General features: G+C 39.9%; 1 protein-coding gene across 13 annotated transcripts in view; it reads right to left on the bottom strand.

Moving 5' to 3' along the window:
- rbfox1 (RNA binding fox-1 homolog 1) overlaps nucleotides 1-20,040 on the bottom strand; it is a 1,150,117-nt gene that overhangs the window by 842,140 nt on the left and 287,937 nt on the right. For all 13 annotated transcript variants that reach the window (XR_010001199.1, XM_062964632.1, XM_062964630.1 and 10 more), the window contains exon 3: nucleotides 19,066-19,122. Coding sequence is in view for 12 of the 13 variants with exons in the window: in XM_062964632.1 (XP_062820702.1) it covers nucleotides 19,066-19,122 (57 nt within the window). In the remaining variant the exon portion in view is untranslated. The remainder of the gene's footprint in view (nucleotides 1-19,065; nucleotides 19,123-20,040) is intronic.

Genomic DNA, 20,040 nt, shown 5'->3' with positions numbered 1-20,040 from the left:
GTACTTAACTTTCCAAAGAGATAATACAAAGAAGGTGTTGGTATAAGATGAAGTGGGGGAGTCTGTAGTAAAGATTAAAGTAAATGTTGCTATGCTGAATACAATACTAATGTCAACACATTTCTTTAATTTACAGTTAGAAGCTGAACAAATGTAATCCTTTTGTGTTGTTGTTTACATGCAACTCCTAGAGCCATAAGCCACAATATGCTCATGGAGTATTTCTCCAGTGACAATGTGAAGCTGATTGTGAATCTGCTCTAAGGTGTTCAGAGGCTGTTTTTGCAATTGCAATAAAATCATGTTGAAATCATTCCTTCATGGCTTGAATCCTTTCATTGAGGACCCATCTACATTGACACTATAATTCAGCTTGGAACTGATTTTGAAAAACTGTTTTCTCTGTGTGGATAATACAGTCTGGAACTGATTTCAGACCAGGAAGGTGATTATATTGAACATGGAATCTGGTGACAAATTGCTGTGCAGCGTTTTTCCCCATTTCCTGCAGATATGCGCATCAGCGCACTAGAGGCACATGGGATTTTTTTAAAAGAGAAAGTGACAATTAAAAGTGGATGTAATCAATTACCCTTCTCAGGGGGCCAAATACAGATCTGTAATTTTCAGATCTATATTTGTGGGGGAAGAATTGAGATGCTTGGAGGACCGAACATACGTACATGAATTTTTCAGGAAGGATTAACCACTCAATTTATTTTTATCAGCTAATGTTGGCTTGGGAAACTGGTTCTCCTTATCCCTCTCCATCGACCTTATCAACATTTTCAGCCAACAGCTTTCCAAAGTGTATGAACAGTGTGATGAAGGGCAGAAATGTGGGAAGGAGGAGAAAAAGTAGTAATGATTACTGTGAATGCATGTTGCTAAAATAATTGTTTGGAAAATGGGAATGACTGAAGTGTTGTCCTACCCTTGGCCACTTACTCTTCAAAATCTACTTCATGAACAGCAGCCCCAAAGCTTCATGGATCAGTTGGTGAAATTAACCCCACTTAACCATTGTAGCCTAGAGAGGGGCATAATATGAAAAGGCACTTCTGGGACCATTTATGGGAAGAGGCAAGACCTCATGAAAAGCCTGTTCATTTACAGAACACAGAAGCTCAAATGAGCACAGAATGGTCTCTATTGCAACGTGGAGGCTAGGCTGGGGTGGAAAATCAATGTTTTCAATTTGTAAAGAAAGCATGCATCTAGTATTATTAGCATGATATATAAGCACTGCATAAGCCCATTTATACCACACACATTAAGGACAAATTGACTGAATAAATTCTATTATTCTCAGGAATGTTGCAAATTACATGCTGACATGTCAGGAAAGTGGAAATAATAGTGTTGACATTACTGGTATTATACCCTATTTCTGCCTGTTTTCCCAACCATTTATTAGGTAGCTTGGACTACATCTATTTCCCAACCTTTCTTACCCACTTTCTAAACCTTTAGAGTTTACCCTTAAAAAGCAGGTCTTCTGACATAGGCACTGTATCATCCATGGGTGTGTCATGAAGACTTTTACAACAAAAGTTAAAACATCCTGCTCAGACTGAACAGAATATCCCACTTCTGACACCAAAAATGTTATGAATAACTTTTCAATAACTTTAAAGCATAGGTTCTTTTTATTGCAATTTCAGTCTGAGAGGTATAGCAAAATGTTTACAGAACAACAAAGAACAACATTTAGACATACAGACATACAGATTCTATGCAACTACATTGGATTCACAAACAACCTACAGTTACATTGGCTAAGAAACAAACAAGGGGGGGGTTACATTTTCATTCTTCATTCACACACAACATGCATCCATCTTCATGCACACAAATATTACCATATTCTTTCTCCCTTCTTGGAGAAGCACCTGCTTAGGCAGCTTCCACTGCTTCCACTGCTTCCACTGCTGCCTGCTAAGAAATAGTTCCAAAACGCCAAAACGCCAAAACTTCAAAAAGACCATGACTTCAAAACGCACTCTTTTCTGAGAAAAAGAGGCCCCAAACAGTGAACAGAATCCTGCTTTCCCATAGCAGATCTGCCACTCCCAAGTACACCATCTCCACTGAGCATGGTGGGTGAACAGCGTCGCTGTCTGTCACACCTTCTGGACTGTCATAAGGTCACTTATATAGCAATATTTTGCTGATGATGTTGTCCCAAAGTTGTAAATGAGTGATAGACGTCTTCCATCCTGGAATATCCGCAGTTTCCTGGACCAGATGTTGATTCCTCTTGATTGGTGTTAGCAAACACAAGCAAAAGTTCATCAAGTCAGCAAATGTTGACAGATGTTAACAGATGTAAACATTTCTCTTATCAGTCACAGTTCTTATCACAGTTTGCCGGGCAGGTCAACTATTTCAGGTCTCATTAGCAGGTTTTAATTACAATTCCTGAGCAGGTAGTTTTCCAGGCCTTAGTCTAAATACTGGTGTCTTCAAATGTACTAACTCATTCATTCCTCTCATTCATACCACATATTTTCATATGCATATTTTGGTCACAGGTGCCACTGCAAGATTTAACACCATTTCAATTTGCCACTGTTCCTTTAAACAGGCACACTGCTCAGAGCAAGATGTCACAACTCTGCACATTGGTCATGTGCGGTGGGAAAAATTATATGCATATAAGACCTGCATTGAATGTTAGCAATGATATATTTCACTACCCCAACCTCCTCCCCAACTCCCAGGTTGCTTCTAATCTGGGAAGCATCGATTTATGATATCTGTATGCCGCCCTATAATAATAAAGTGTGAAGGTTGACAATAAACATAAAACCAATTTATATCCAAAATAAAATATAAAACCATTAAAAATTAACAGGAAGAGGGACACAACAACAGAAAATAAACCTCTTTACAAACTTCAAAACTGAGATCTGCAACGAGAGACATCAAGTCTATCACATAGCTACATCTCTGTAGCGATGTCTCCCCAAATCCCATTGAGTAAACAGAGCAGGGGGATCATCAGAAATGCATGCAGCTATTTTCTTTGAACCATGACAGCATATGTAGTGACTTCATGGGCGGGGGGGGGGGGGGGTCGTCCCTGGAGGTTTCTGGAGATGATATCCTTGAAGTGTTTCCAACTACAGAAAAATAGCTGGATGTGCCCTCCCTTCACTCTCTCACAACACAGAAACTGTCATGTTGTTTGAATGCTGTGCTGCATACAAGGTAGAGTAGTGACATAGAGCAGAATCCTAGCCACCATAATTGCATAACACCTAAGATATCTTGAATTTGACTTAATTTACTAACACAATACAAGTCCCAAATGGATTGATCTGGACTATCTTCACTACTTTAAAAAACTAAAATAAACACAGCACACGATACAGAAAAAAACAGAAAAATGGCACACCTACGAAAATACTGTTTTGTAATTTGGGGCCCCTAGTGAAAGGGCCTCCTCCTAATAATGTCTTAGGCTGGTTCTACACTCTAGAATTGATGCAGTTCAAGACCACTTTAACTGCCATGACTCGATTCTAAGAAATCCTGGGCAATGTAGTTTGGTGAAGCACCAGCACTCTTTAGCAGACGAAGGATCTTGCAAAACTATAACTCACAGAATTCCATGGCACTCAGCCCTGGCCGTTAAAGTGGTGTCAAACTATATCACTTCTACACTATTGTTTGTGTCACTTTAAAGACTAAAAATTTCTGGACTTTCCAATAAAAATGCATGACAAAGCAACAAGTGCACAGAAGGCCATGGGGATGATAGATGGGAATGTGGAAGTATGCATCCTCCAGAGTGCCTTTTCCTTATTAAACTTGCTGCAGCACAAACCAGGAGGATTTACAAAGTACTGAGCATTATTGGCCTGCAGGGCCGGCCCAAGGAAATTTTCAAGTGTAAGCGAAACAGGATTTTGGTGCCCCCCCCCCCCCAAAAAAAAACCCAATCACCGAGAAATAAAAGGTAGAAGGTAGAGGTGAATAGAATGGATAAAAGAGTTTACCTTACAACCAGAAGTTTATTAACAACATTATGTTCATATAGTAACATTACATAGAATTAACACCAATCTTGCATTTTAATAAATAAATATTTTAATAAACTTTGCAACAATTTTAATTTTTTTGTTATTTCTAGTCTACAAGTACTACACAAAGGTTTCCTGGTCATGATATCTCTTCAGAAGATTTTTCAGACTTCAGACTAGCTTCAGATCAGTTTTGTTTGGGAGAACGCAGCCCCAGGAGAATAGACACTTCCTTTCTCAGGAAGTGAACTCTTGTCCTTCAGAAGTGCCACGCCAGCGTGGACCATTGTAATGGGTGTAGCAAAGCAGGGGAAATCCAGTCATGAATCAATCAGGGCCAGCTAACACCTCCCAACAAAGTATTCCCATCATCAAAGTCTGGTAAATCCTCTGTTTTCTCACGGCCACAGACGGCAGAAGCACATACCATATCGCAAAGAACACCACTCTGAAAACAGGGGAATTCCAGACAGGAAACAATCAGGGTCAGCTAACACCTCCCAACAAAAAATTCACTCAGAGAGGAAACAGCCTGGCTGTAAATCTGCAAAGCCATTACATCCTTATCATTTTTCCTAATTGCAGCATTCATACTTGCCTCTAACAGACAAAAAAAAATCAGAAATATTGTATATTCACAACCTTTAAGAAATAATATCCCCTGATGGCACAGCATGTGAAAGCGCTGAGCTGCTGAAATTCTGGACCGACAGGCTGCAGCAGGTTTGAATTGGGGGACCAGAGTGAGCCCTCACTGTTAGCCCCAGCTTCTGCCAACCCAGAAGTTCAAAAACATGCAAATGTGAGTGCATCAATAGGTACTGCTCCAGCGGGAAGGTAACGCCGCTCCATGCAGTCATCCCACATGACCTTGGAGGAGTCTACGGACAAGGCTGGCTCTTTGGCTTAGAAATGGAGATGAGCACCAAACCCCAGAATCAGACATGACTGGACTTAATGTCTGGGGAAAAACATTTACCCTTTAGGGTTGTTGTATGTCTTTCGGGCTGTGTGGCCATGTTCCAGAAGTATTCTCTCCTGACGTTTCGCCCACATCTATGGCAGGCATCCTCTGAGGTACCTCACAACCTCAGAGGATGCCTGCCATAGATGTGGGCGAAACGTCAGGAGAGAATACTTCTGGAACATGGCCACACAGCCCAAAAGACATACAACAACCCTGTGATCCCGGCCATGAAAGCCTTCGACAACATGTTTACCCTTTACCTTAACTACCACAAGTTCCTCAATACTTTATTTCCCATACCACCATACTTCGCCACAACAAAGCGTGGTCGGGCACAACTAGTATATATAATATATAATTATTAAAACTATAAATCCCAGCAACTACAACTCCCTACTCAATTAATTAATTAACAAAACATTCAGTCACCAACTACAACTCCCAAAACAAGGGATTAAACATTAAACATGTAGAGTAGAGTTTCACTTATCCAACATAAGTAGGCCGGCAGAACGTTGGATAAGCAAATATGTTGGATAATAAGGAGAGATTAAGAAAAAGCCTATTGAACATCAAAATAGGTTATGATTTTACAAATTAAACACCAAAACATCATGTTGGACAACAAATTTGACAGAAAAAGTAGTTCCATGCATAGTAATGCTATGTAGTAATCACAGTGGAGTCTCACTTATCCAACACTCGCTTATCCAATGTTCTGGATTATCCAACGCATTTTTGTAGTCAATGTTTTCAATATATCGTGAGAGGGCCAGCTAACACCTCCCAACAAAGTATTCCCATCATCAAAGTCTGGTAAATCCTCTGTTTTCTCACGGCCACAGACGGCAGAAGCACATAACATATCGCATAGAACACCACTCTGAAAACAGGGGAATTCCAGACAGGAAACAATCAGGGCCAGCTAACACCTCCCAACAAAAAATTCACTCAGGGAGGAAACAGCCAGGCTTTAAAGCTGCAAGGTCTTTACATCCTTATCATTTTTCCTAATTGCAGCATTCATACTTGCCTCTAACAGACAAAAAAAAACCAATCAGAAATATTGTATATTCACAACCTTTAGGAAATAATATCCCCTGATGGCACAGCGTGTGAAAGCGCTGAGCTGCTGAAATTCTGGACTGAAAGGCCGCAGCAGATTTGAATTGGGGGACCAGAGTGAGCCCTCACTGTTAGCCCCAGCTTCTGCCAACCCAGAAGTTCAAAAACATGCAAATGTGAGTGCATCAATAGGTACTGCTCCAGCGGGAAGGTAACGCCGCTCCATGCAGTCATCCCACATGACCTTGGAGGAGTCTACGGACAAGGCTGGCTCTTTGGCTTAGAAATGGAGATGAGCACCAAACCCCAGAATCAGACATGACTGGACTTAATGTCAGGAGGAAAACATTTACCCTTTAGGGTTGTTGTATGTCTTTCGGGCTGCGTGGCCATGTTCCAGAAGTATTCTCTCCTGACGTTTCGCCCACATCTATGGCAGGCATCCTCTGAGGTTGTGAGGTCTGTTGGAAACTAAGCAAGAGAGGTTTATATATCTGTGGAAGGTCCAGGGTGGGAGAAAGAATTCTTGTCTGTTGGAGGCAAGTGTGAATGTTGCAATTAATCACCTTGATTAGAGTGAAAAGCCTTGCAGCTTCAAGGTCTGGCTGATTCCTACCTGTGGGAATCCTTTGTTGGGAGGTGTTACCTGGTTGTTTCATGTCTGGAATTCCCTTTTTCAGAGTGTGTTTCTTTATTTACTGTCCTGATTTTAGAGTTTTAAAATGATGTTTGCCAGATTTTGTTCATTTTCATGGTTTCCTCCTTTCTGTTGATATTGTCCACTTGCCTCCTCCTTGCCCAATTCTCCCTTCCTGGACGCGGCCGCAGGTCGCCAGGGCGAGCTGCGGCCGCGTCCAGGAAGTAAAGGAGGATTGGGCGATCTCTGCTGTGTGCGTGCACACAGCAGGGATCGCCCAATTCTCCCTTCCTAGACGCGGTCGCAGGTCGCCAGGGCGAGCTGCGGCCGCGTCCAGGAAGTAAAGGAGGATTGGGCGATCTCTGCTGTGTGCGTGCACACAGCAGGGATCGCCCAATTCTCCCTTCCTAGACGCGGCCGCAGGTCGCCAGGGCGAGCTGCGGCCGCGTCCAGGAACTAAGGGAGAATTGGGCAATCTCTGCTGTGGCGCTATGGGCTGCTGTCGACACCTCGACAGCGCCCCTAGCGGCCAGCGCCCGAGGCCGCCGCGTCAGCAGCCTCATATGTCCAACCGGCCCTGTTGGCCTGGGATACTTCAACTATTGCTACTCCAGGATCCCAACTGCTGGTTGGAAATGCAAGCTGCTCTGTGGGCCTTCCTTTTAAGTCAGAAAACTGACTTTAAAATATGTAATTTTGCCTACTTTCTACTAAACTCGTTCCTCTTTTTTCATCTATCCAATCTTTTTTACAAATGAAGTTATGCCTTGTTTGTGCCACACAACCTCATTGCCAGATTCATTTGAAAAATATTTTTATCAAATTTTATAAATGTTATTGCACTTGAGGCAGACAGGACCTGAGAACCAAATGTGAGAGAAAGGGATTATTTTCCTCCTCATAGCTGTAATCTTTCTGTTTAAGAGGGTTGTGAAAAACAGAGACGAGGAGTTGGGAGTTGTGCTGAAATGGCGACGAAACGGTTTTCCGATTGTACACATCCCCATTCCCTTTTCAAAAGTCATTACTTGAGGACCCTAAATTCTCACTTTTACCACCCTATTATGTCTTTGGTGTTATTCTCCCTATCACTCATCAGAATCAGCTATAAAAATTCTGTGCTTGGGTTATAATTTAAACCATCCTGGAGAACAGCTGCATCGAAATGTAGGAAGATTTCTCCTTCTCACCTCCCCTTCATCCCAAGTGATTATATTATCAGGCACTTGCCCCCACCTTTAACCATAAGGATAAGAACATGTTTAATGGCCTCGTCTTAATTACTGGGACCAGCGAGGGACACTGAGGGAGCTGAAGGGCAAAACTGCCAGACTGAAGGACGTTGCTGATAATCTTATCAACAGATTCTCTTGGAAAGGGGGAAGCAACCATATCCACCTCAGTCATTAGTCAGATATAAACAGGTATTTGACTTGGCTTAGCTATAAGCCATTATCAGAGTCTGTGCTTTATGTGCATGTGTGTTTTTATGTGCTTTATTGGAAGATAGATGTTGCCCCAGCTCCAATTCCACCTAATGGGGTTAGACATATTTCCAAGTAGTATGGGCATGGTTAAAGTAGCTGAATCCAGAGAGAGAAATGATTGCTCATGCTTATCTTGTGCGTAAAGAATGTATTCTTCCCACAAGAAGCTATTTTCTAATATAGGAAATAAATTCAACATTTTGAGGAAAGCTTCTATCCACATAGCCCACTTCTTCTTCTACCTCTTTCATATTTTGCCATCTAGCCAGAGGAAGTGAATGATGCTATTGCTTAACAGGACAAAGATTTGCCAGTCCTAAAAAGACTCCTTGGCTTTCTTCCAAAGGCCTGTTGATCTGCTTGGAGAAGATGGGTTTCTCCTTCTTCTCACACTCCTTGGCTTTCTTCCAAAGGCCTGTTGATCTGCTTGGAGAAGATGGGTTTCTCTAAGTCAAGGTCCACGGTCCACTCACTGAAATCTGATGATGTGAGGAACTGAATGGACCCCAGTAGTGTCTGGAAACTCAGTTGATTCCATGTATCCAAAATGGCAAAATGGCATCAAAGAGCAGATGCAATACAGAATGTCTTATTTTGCACAACAAACATGGAAGCCAACTCAATGATGAACATGCAATAATAAGAGCAACTGTGTGGGCCTTCCAAAAACACAATAAGCTTGATGGCTTATTGATATGGTGACCAAAGTACTTTTTAAATCCTACTGGCCATACCTACTGGGCTCAGCTACTGGTATCAGTTGTTGTTGTGTTTATGTTTTATAATGTTTTACATGTTTTTTATGAGATTATATCTTGTTATGTAAAAGTATTTATGATGATGTATTTTAATTTTTGTTTCACTGGGCTTGGTCACCATATAAGCCACCCCAAGTCCCTTCAGGGAGATGGGGCGGGATGTAAGAACAAAGTTGATTATTATTATTATTATTATTATTATTATTATTATTATTATTATTATTATTAGGTGCCATAAGCCTGCAGGTGGGTCACAAGACTTCCAATGAAGCAGAAATTCAGTTTCCCCCCCAATCTTTCTACTTTGTAGTCCAACCTGGGATGGACACAATTAGAAGATATTCATTGGCTGATACTTTCTCTGGCAAAAAGGTGGGATTTATGTAAACATATGGTATGCCACTCACTAACCATAAGAAAGCATATTGTATTTTTTAAAGCATATAAATCCATAAATAAGAAGATGAGCACTTTCTTTGCACAGCATTGTTTTTCACAACACAACCCTTGGCACCCACAATTTCACCATAGCAAAGGGATAGTCCCTCACATGGCCTTGTTAGATTATCTGTCTTTTCTTCCATATAGAAATCAGAAGTGAGGGGTGAGGAGCAGCATTAAATGTTAAACTTACCAATAACCGAGTGACTGGTCTAGACTAAAAACCCATCAGAGCTCAAATGTGTTTTTTGCTGTGACAGCTCTTCACTCTCATCTGACTCCAGAACCAGATATTAGAAAGTACATGGCTGTAGAATTCAGATACTCCATTCAGCTATCAGGACTGACCACTATTGATAAGCCTTCCCTTGAATGAATTTGTCTAGCTAGCAATCCCCTCATTCTATTTATTGCAATAGATACATCTTTTATAGCTATATCCAAAGGCCTTGACAAATTACTGATTGTTTAATCATCAAACTATAAATGAGAAACATGTATTTTGTGTTTCTCTCTCTTTGGAAGAGGTAGAAAGAAGAGGAATCAATATCAGCCACATGCACTGATTCTTAAAATGTGGTTATGTCTATAGTTTCATGCCCATAATTTGATCAAAGACGCATCTTTTATATCATGCAATTTGTAATAAGGCACTGCTTCTAGCTTTTGCTGACAACTACTTAAATGTCTTTCCTAGTATAAAAGCCAAACACCCAGTGAATGTGGAGGGCTGATTGTATATCTGGTTCCTATTTGATCTAGTAGCTACTGAGACAGAAATGAGCATCAAATTACATTTGCAAGTTCTTTTGGGGCATTACGTCTGATGCCAAGGCATCAAACAAGAAGCAAGAAACAACATTACTACTACAAAGAAGATGTAAACCCTTCTTAACTCTCCTGCCATTACTCTTGATGGCAAGATTAGCAACAAATGAGAATCTTCCCAATGTTTGAGTAAAAATATTTTCCCCCACTGTTTCCATTTGTAACAACTGGTATACCCACGTATCACATTATTAAACACCGATTAGCTTTCACAAGATACCGATAGCCATAATATGATAATGATTGTATTTGTCTATTTTAGAAAACTGTCATCTCCCCTTTCAATTATATTCTGCCAGCTTGCAAATGAACATAACGAAGTAAGCATCATTAAAACAAAAATACAAAACAATCCCAAACATAATGAACAGCAGAATACACCATAAAATCAGCAAAACCTGGCAAGCAGGGCTGAAGGGAGAGGATGTATGAATAATCAGATAAAAGAACATGCCAATGCAAATATTTTTAACTAGCTGCCTTAGTTATAGTTGTTATAAGATAAACATTTTCAAAAGCTGTTTGGTTGCAAAAAAAAAAAAAAAGATCTTTCTGCCCAGCAATGTCAAAGCCAATCCAAGAAAGTAACTTGAACAACTGCTATTAAAACAGGGGTCACACAAAACAATTACTTTTGCAACTATGGGTGCATCTTCACTAGCAAATTAATGCAGTTTGATGCCACTTTAAGTGTCATGACTCAAATGCTTTGGAACCCTGGAAGCTGCACTTTAGTGAGGCACCAGCCAGACTGAAGACTGTGAAATGACAACCTCCATGATTCCATAACAATGAACAATGGCAATTCAAGTGGTGTCAAACTGCATTAATTCAACAGTAAAGATGCACACTATGTTTTCAAATGACCATAGGGGCAGAAATGAATCTTAAGTGTGGAATACATCTCACCACACTAAAACAGTGGACGTGGCTCTTAATGAGACATGCCACATTATCACAGGAGAAATTATACTGCTTAACCGATATTGTATCACCTGACATCAGTCAGGAAGTAACTGCCTGTAATGAAAGGACAAAGGCATTGACCTGTCCGGCCCATCCTCTATTCAGATATCAATCAGCATGCCAATGCCTTAAATCAAGAAATAGCTTCCTAAGATCTACAGAGATACTCGCAGGAATATCTCAGCAAGTGAAAGTCCAAGAGTAGCAGGTTAAAACCCAGAAACTCAATTAGTGGCTGATACCATATATGAAACTCCCTCCTGGGCATACAGAACCCTGGATGAGATGCAGAGCAAACCTTAAGAAATGGGGCTACAAAGTGGAGTCAACAACATGAGAAACCACAGATCACTTACTACAATGCAACAGCGACACAAGAGGCACTCCAAATGGCTAGGTTCTAGTATAATGTCAAGTTTTTTTCACTTTGTTTGTGTTTTATTTAAAATACATTATAACTGTACCCTCAATTTGCTTCTGAAACAATAAATCTCAGTTATTCCAGAATTTTTTGAAGTCAAAATAATAGTGTCATAACTGAAATATAGGCTGAAGATTCATAAAAAGCTTTATTCTTATCTTATATTAAACCTATGTACTAGGCTTATTCTCAAAGAAAGAAATTAAAAGTTTTCCCACTGTGAAAAACTTTTCAAAGACAAAACGTTCTCGAAGTCTATTTCTAATTCTAAATTCATTCTGCACAAAAAATTGTGTTCTTTCTTTCTACACAAAAAATAGCATTTAAACATAGAAATATTTTCTGCACAAAAACTGATTTTAATATTTACAACACACACATTCAAATTTTTACACAGAACAAGTCTCCAGTTACAACATTTTCTTTGTAGGAAGCAGCCATTCCTACAAGGAAATAGTATTTCTATACAGAAGTACAAATCCAAAATGGTTTCACTACAAATATTGTTTGGTATTCTGTTGGTGCATTACATATATGTGAGTTTCCTTACACCAGCAAGAAGATATTTTCATCTGATGCAAGAATACATCAACTGAAAATTGTGAAATGAAAGAGTTATGCATATGGTGCCATTGCACATGATTGTGCATTGAGCATTACATGTTGAACATTGCTCATTGTTGTGCATTATTGGATGGTTGTGCATGGTGGCACAATTTTAATTGGCTATGCATAGAGATTAAATGTTCTACCAATGTCAACCCCAAAGGAAATGGTGTATAATTCTAGCCATCTTCTTACCGCTGTTGTCAAAAATTGTACAGGTTTCAATGCTTATTTTGTGCTTGAGACTTATTATGCAAAAAGTGCATAGATGGTAATGTGCCAAAAAGAGTATTATTTTACTAGATATAACAATATTTCCTGCACAGAAAATGCTGTCTACTTGGGGGGGGGGGGGGCATTTTTATCAATTTGTGTCTTCAAGTCATTCCCAGTTTAAAGTGACCGTAAAACACACCTATTACAGAGTTTGCTCAACAGAATTTCTTCCTCAAGGTGGTCCAGGGGCTTATTTTCCTTCCTCTGCGGCTGAGGCTCCTTCTACACTGCCATATAATCCAGTTTCTGGATCCAGATTATCTATTTTGAACTTAATTATATGAGTTTACATTGCCATATAACCCACTTCATATCAGATACTCTGGATTCAGAAACTGGATTATATGGCAATGTAGATCCAACCTGAGAGAATGAGACTTGCTCAAAGTCACACTGCGGGTTTCCATGGCTAAACAAGAATCCAAACCCTTCCAGTGTCCAACATTCAAACACTATCCTCAACTTTGCTAATTTTGGCTGAAAGCTCTTAATACACATTGCTGCAACCATTTGTGGTGCACATCACCTAAATACTGTGCTGCCAAGCTGCATAAAGTGTTCAGTATAGATGTGTAGACTATTATTATATAGGCCCTCTTTAATATCCATTGATGGGCTGGGTCACAAGATCAAGATCCACTCAACAATCTCATGCACTGTCACATACTACAGATGCTCCAAAGAATAATTAGTGCCTGCTTTTTGATTGAAACTCAAGGAAGTTGGAAAGATGACCCGTGCCTCCCTCCAAATGTTCAAGCTCAGTACATTTAGAAAAGATTTGCAATTCATTATGTTTGTATGGAAGCAGCAATCACACACACCATTGCACGACAAACCCGGAAACTGGAAGGAGGAAGGCTGACATACCTCTCCCTCCTATCTTCTAGTTGCTCCCTGCAAACTCTGTTCCATGCTAGTAAACTTCTTATATGTCTACACCCTCATTTTCTACTTTTCAGTCTTCTCTGTTGTGTACTGGCCGGATTCCCACTGAATGCCCAAATATTTTGATTCTAGCCCATGCCTGTTGTTCCTCTTTGTCCTTTGTTTTTCACCTCAAGCTTTCAATCTTATTCTCATCTTTGCCCATTGCTTGAAACAGAGTTGGATGCAGGAGTGCATCTCTGTTTTTCATGCAGCATCCCTCTTTAAGGCAATGTTTAAATTAATTGTTGGCTCAGTAGTTGCTGCTTTTTAAACTTGACCTGCCTTCACAACCCACACACTTGCAGTTGTGCTGACAGGTGAGTTTTGCAGCTTCCCCTTCTTAATAAGCAGGAAGAAGCCCTCACTTTGCTTTTCTAAAATAGGGAAAATATCGTGTCAGTTACTGTCAAAATTCATCATGCATTCCCAAGTAGAGACAGGCAGAAGCAATAACCTAATGTAAACAGAGGAAAGTGAGACGTTGACATCTTATTTACCAACACTGTAATGGTGCGTTTTTCTTTCCGGATGGCATGTGCAAAATAAGGCCGTCCTGACAGAAGTTTTCAAAATAGATTGCAAAGGGGGCAAACTTTGGTCATAAAGCATTCCTTAAATACTAATTCCTCTCTTTCTTTCTCTCTCTTTCTGTATTATTTATACATGCATTTGGTATTAAACTTCTCATAGTCCCAGCTTAGTTATTTCTGATTTTCATTATTTATACAATTATTTTTGTGGGTTCTATTTCTGTGCAGTTTACACATTCCTTCTGGCAACTGGAGAATATTTATGCAGATTTTAAGTATTTATTCTTTCTTTGTATTCCCTCTGTGTGTGTTTGTGCTTCCCTCTGTGTGTGTTTGTGCTTTCAAGTCGCCTGTCAACCTATGGGCGCTCCATGAATTTCAGAGTTTTTAGGATTTTTAGACATATGTATGCGTGCGCCTTGAAGTTGCCTGGCAACTTATGATGATTCCATGAATTTCACAGATCTTCTTAAGGCAAGGAATGCTGAGATGCTTTTACCAATTCCTTCTCCTGAAATACAGCCTTTAGCACAGGCATGGGGAAACTTGGGTCCTCCAGATGTTTTGGACTTCAACTCCCATCATTCCTAACAGCCTCAGGCCCCTTCCTGTTCCCCTCAGCCGCTTAAGCCTGAGGCTGTTAGGAATGGTGGGAGTTGAAGTTCAAAACACTTGGAGGACCCAAGTTTCCCCATGCTTGCTTTAGCACCTGGTATTCACTGGGAATCTCCCATCCAAGCACTAACCAGGGCATCTTGTTTCGGAATTGGGTATAGTGTATGTATTTTTTCTTCAACTGTAAATGGGGGAAACTGTCTAAATATGCAACAACAGGAAATGATCTTGGTTCCTATTATGTCTCAGTTCTGGAGACATTCATTTCCACATTAAGGTTTTTTTTTCCTGTCTCCAAGGAGAGGCAATAATCTTAACTCATCACCAAATGGGATACAAAACTGGGACGCAATGTGGGAGGTTCAAAGCAATTGGTAAATTAAACATATTTCAAAAGTGGAAGACAGAGGATTCCAAGCATTATATTTTTAAAAGATGAAAGCAGATCATCACAGACCAAGTGCTAAATCCAAGAAGCCATCCAAGGGGAGCATTAACTTCTAATCAGGAGCCAACTAATTGACTGACCTAACTTTGATATACTATACCATCTGTGAGCTTTGGCTATAATTGGCAGACTGGATATAAAATAAGATACTGCACTGTATATCTCAGACATAGCCCCTTGCTCTCTCAAACTCTGCACAGTCATTAATCTGTAAAGTGGGCACCGCATCCAACATAAACACAGCGTTCTGTTTGTTTTAGGAGAAAGGATCTCCTAAATACAGAAAGAAAGGTAATCCCCCATTTCTTTGAAGGATGTAGTTCATGATTCAAATTGATAATTGACAAGCTGGAATGTGTTTACAGGAGGGCGACTAAAAGGATCAAAGGTTTGAAGAACAAGCCCTATGAGGAGCGGCTGAAAGAGCTGGGCTTGTTTAGCATGCAGAAGAGGAGGCTGAGAGGAGACATGAAGAGGGCCATGTATCAAGATGTGAGGGGAAGTTATAGGGAGGTGGGATCAGACTTGTTTTCTGCTGCCCTGGAGACTAGGACAAGGAACTACAGGAAAGGAGATTCTACTGGAATATTAGGAAGAGCTTTCTAACTGTGAGAGCTGTTCAGCAATGAAACTCCCTGCCCCAGAGTGTGGTGGAGGCTCCTTCTTTGGAGGCCTTTAAATAGAGGCTGGATGGCCATCTGTAGGGGGTGCTTTGAATGCAATCTTCCTGCTTCTTGGCAAAATAGGGTTGGACTGGATGGCCCATAAGGTCTCTTCCAACTCTATGATTCTATGATTAATGTAAGATCAAGTTTTTTTAAAAAAAATTCAAACCATGTATTTAGTATCTATTTTCTCTGTCATAAACATCCCACAATTTGCTGGCTGCCATTTGGGAGGGTTTGGATATACAAACAAAGCAAAATTGTGATTTAAAAATGGGTCTAGGATTACGTCTGAAGCTAATTTTTTATGACCTCAGAGAACCAAGAGAAGGAAAAACAATAGCACAAGTAATTATATACTGTAAAATATGTGAAATTATTATTTATAGACTAAGTGTCTGGCTTCTTCATGAAATGATTACATTTGACCAGGACAAAAATTATTGTTTTTCTACTTGATCCTTTTCTCTGCTCCCATCTAATTCTGATGCATCTTTGGTTAAATGTAGCTAAACAAACCTTTATCCTAGTCATTGCAGAAATCTAATAATAATGGAAATCACTGTGGATGGATACATTCCACTGAGCTATTAAAACATTGCTTCAGATTGCAAAAACATTTAAATGGAAATACCCTTTGTTCAGTTGGAAATGCCGAAGGAATAACATCATTTCTTTAAGAATACGTTTTACCACACTGCTATTTCCATATTTAATCTACAGGTTCTAGAAGATCATCTTAAACACAATTGCATTGGCTCATTTGGTTTGCAATCCATACAAATAAAACTCCATGCTGCTAGTAAGGCATTTTGTCTATTCACGCATAGTGCACAGAGGCATTTAAGAAGAGTAGTGGTGTGAGCATTGCACTGTGACCAGACACCAAGGCTCCATATAGACTGCCATACAATGCAGTTTCAGAATTGATGATTACAGTATATGAGCAATGTAGTTCAATGCAGTCAATCTCCACCCTGAAAATGTGTTATGTAGCAGTATAGATAGGGCCCAAGTTTCAAGTCCTCACCCAGCCATGGATCCAAATGGGTCTTAGTCACATAGGTGCCTCTCCAAATTTGTGGCTTTCACTTTAGCTGATGGGATTATTGGATTTGAATTTGGCTAACAATGTTCTCTCTAGAAATGTCCTCCAGTGTAACTGTATGGTGCATTTCCTTCTACCATGCTGAAGGACCTAGAGATATCTAGAGAGAACATATATCCAGGAACTCTAGTTCCTCCATACAAATCTATGTTCAGTTTCCATTATTTTTGTTGCTTCTGGAGTGAGAGAATTGGCCGGTGACCACAGAGTCATGCCGAAGAACTAAGAAATTCCCAGCAATCATATGCCTCAAATTCCAGCAAATGTGGAGGACCAGCTAGAGATTTTTGATTTGTAGTTTTACCACTTTCAGAGAAATTCTGCACCTTAGTTCTCCAAAAACACAGGCTTTTGTCATTCATGTTAGCCTGCTTTCAATACCATTTTTAAAATGGAGATTTGGTGTATTGTATATGAGATCTTCTGTATGTAAAACATGTGCTCTGTTTCACTGAAATGCAATTGCTCACACAAAGCAATGGAGCCAGCTATTCCCAAAGGGACTATCTGTTCAGGGCACTTTATTGACCATGAATGTGTGATCTCTCATAGGAGAAGATAATTATAGATGTATGTTCATAAAGCTCCTGCCCAACTCCATCAGTATAACTAAGCATGTTCCAACCCACTGTGATGTCTTCCCTACCGTGTCCCCATATCCTGGGTCTCTGTTTTGTATTTAGGAGGAGCAGGTGCAGCTTTAAAACCTCAGCCTTGCATGCAAGATGCAATATACTGCAAAGTGTTAATGGCTGTGAAGGAAACTACTGAGTGTCCCCACTGAGTTCAAAGATTGAGCCACTATTTCACTACAGGGATCTCACAAAGCATTTTGAGTTTCAATTACAATGCCTACATTTATGCCCCCCCTTTTTTTTCCAGGAGTTTATTCTGTGCTGATGCAACACTACAACTTGGCCTGTACAAGGCAGATTCATATTATAGATACACAATTTTAGGGTGAAATAAAGCTAAAATACAGATAACAAATGAGAAGAACAGACTTCATGCAAATTTGGGGGAAATGTATCACTGGTTTTAATTGCTTTGGGATGAAGCCACAGTGGCACAATGGATTAAATCATTGTGCTGGCTTAACTGTTGACCTGAAGGTTGCCAGTTCAAATCTGCAAGATGGGGTGAGCTCCCATCTGTCAGCTCTAGCTTGCTGGGACATGAGAGAAGCCTCCCGGCTAACACATCCGTGTGTCCCCAGGGCAACGTTTCTATAGATGACCAATTCTCTCACACCAGAAGACTGTTTTGCATTGTTTTTACTAAATTGTATTGCATTTTTAATATGCAGCATCTATATGCCAATTGCTTATGTCATATCTTTATATCTCATTTCTTTATTTTGTATGGGAATGGCCTTTGGTCCAAGCACCTACAAACTACTACTACAATTCCATGAGTAGAAGTCTCCTCATGCAGACAAACTCTGGCAGAGGAGTTGCCATTGCCTCCCTCTGAGGCTGAGAGTGTGTGACTTGCCCAAGATAAGCCAATATATTTCCATGGCCAATTAGAAGTTTGAATCCTGGTCTTGAGATATAGCCTAACGCCCAAACCACTGCACCAAGGAGGCCTTTATAGCATCAGGGTAGCTTTAGGTAATTTCAAGAAGTGACACAGATCAACTAGAAGCTAGAAAGTACTTGAAATGTAAGCATTCAAACAGAGAATAAATGCTAGGAACTGGTGTAGTGGTTTGAGTTTTGGGTTCAGGGCCCTGGAGGCTATGGTTCAAATCCTCAATTGGTTATGACCATGTGAAGGTCGCACTTTCTCAGCCTCAGAGGAAACCAAAGACAGCCCTCCTCTGAACAAATCTTGCCAAGAAAACCCCATAATGAAGTCTTCTTAGGGTTGCAGTAAGTCTGAAATGACTAGAAAGAAAGCAGAAAAATTTTATCATGGTAAGCCAGTTTATTAAATATGAACTAAATACAGCAAGGGCACAATAACGGTAAACTACGAGGGAAAGTATTTTTAAAAGTTTATACATTAAACCTAATTCTGCAGAATCAAACTCCAGCAGAGGGCACAATTGCTATCTGTGTGCTATCTCCTCAAAATGAAAGTCTTAAATGTCACCGCTTTAATATTGTCAAGCTTGGAAGACATCAATGCGAAAACAAAATGAAGATAAAATTAATTTTGAAATTTGAAACCTGCCAGACCACAAGGTGAAGCAAGAAGACACATAGGCTAGAGAGAACCCAATTTCTTAGCAAATGCTGAACTCGTTTAATAACATAAAATATTCAACAGTAGTTCTCTGCTTACCTTCTCATTCACTTCTGTTGCTGTTGTTGTTGTTAGCGGCAGACATTTTGCCAACACCTGGAAAACAGACCCAAGACAGAGAGGGAAAGTTTGGATTTCCATCTATAACAGGCATGGGCAAACTTTGGCCCTCCAGGTATTTTGGACTTCAACTCCCATAATTCCTAGCAGCCTACTGGCTGTTAAGAATTGTGGGAGTTGAAGTCCAAAACACCTGGAGGGCCAAAGTTTGCCCATGTCTGATCTTTAGGGATTTAAGGTTGTTTCCAAATGTTGTTTCCAAATTTCTATTAGTCCTATTGTTTTGTTGCTAAAATATTGTTTATTTGTTTCTAATCTATCACAATTCTAAGGTGGACCCATTACTGGGTTTTCTTGGCAAGATTTGTCAGGACATAAATTGTACAGTATGGCCCCCATACTATACAATACATATGGCATCATTTGTGTCCAATTCCAACAAAATATGCCCTCTAGTCATTTCCTGTGTCTTCCAACATGGCATTGCAGAGCCAGAAGTCTTTCATTTCAATATTTTCCATCATTTCTTGAAAATTCTTATCACTTATGTAAGTTTCTTTGCACAACACTTTATTAGTTATAATGGAGGATACTATTCATATCTGATTTCCATTTTTGTTTATGGAAGTAGTCGCTATTTTTGAATAATTCAAAAGTTTTAGGATTCTGAGATTTCACGATCATTTTCCAACCCCTCCATAGATATGTAATGTAAACACTGCCAAAGTAAATACAATCACCTTATATAATTAGAAGCATTTCTTCTAAGGTTCTTATGTTCAAGACAAAATTTCCTAAGTAGCTTAGGATGCATCTACACTGCAGAACACATGCAGTTTGATACCACTTTAATTGCCATGGCTCAATGCTATGAAATCATGGAAGTTGTAGTTTCATAGGGTTTTTAGTCTTCTCTGTCAAACTGTTCTGGTGTGTCAGCAAAATACAACACAT

Source organism: Anolis carolinensis, unplaced genomic scaffold (genome assembly GCF_035594765.1).
Source record: "Anolis carolinensis isolate JA03-04 unplaced genomic scaffold, rAnoCar3.1.pri scaffold_13, whole genome shotgun sequence".
NCBI lineage: Eukaryota > Metazoa > Chordata > Lepidosauria > Squamata > Dactyloidae > Anolis > Anolis carolinensis.
This window is presented reverse-complemented; position numbering and strand designations above follow the sequence as displayed.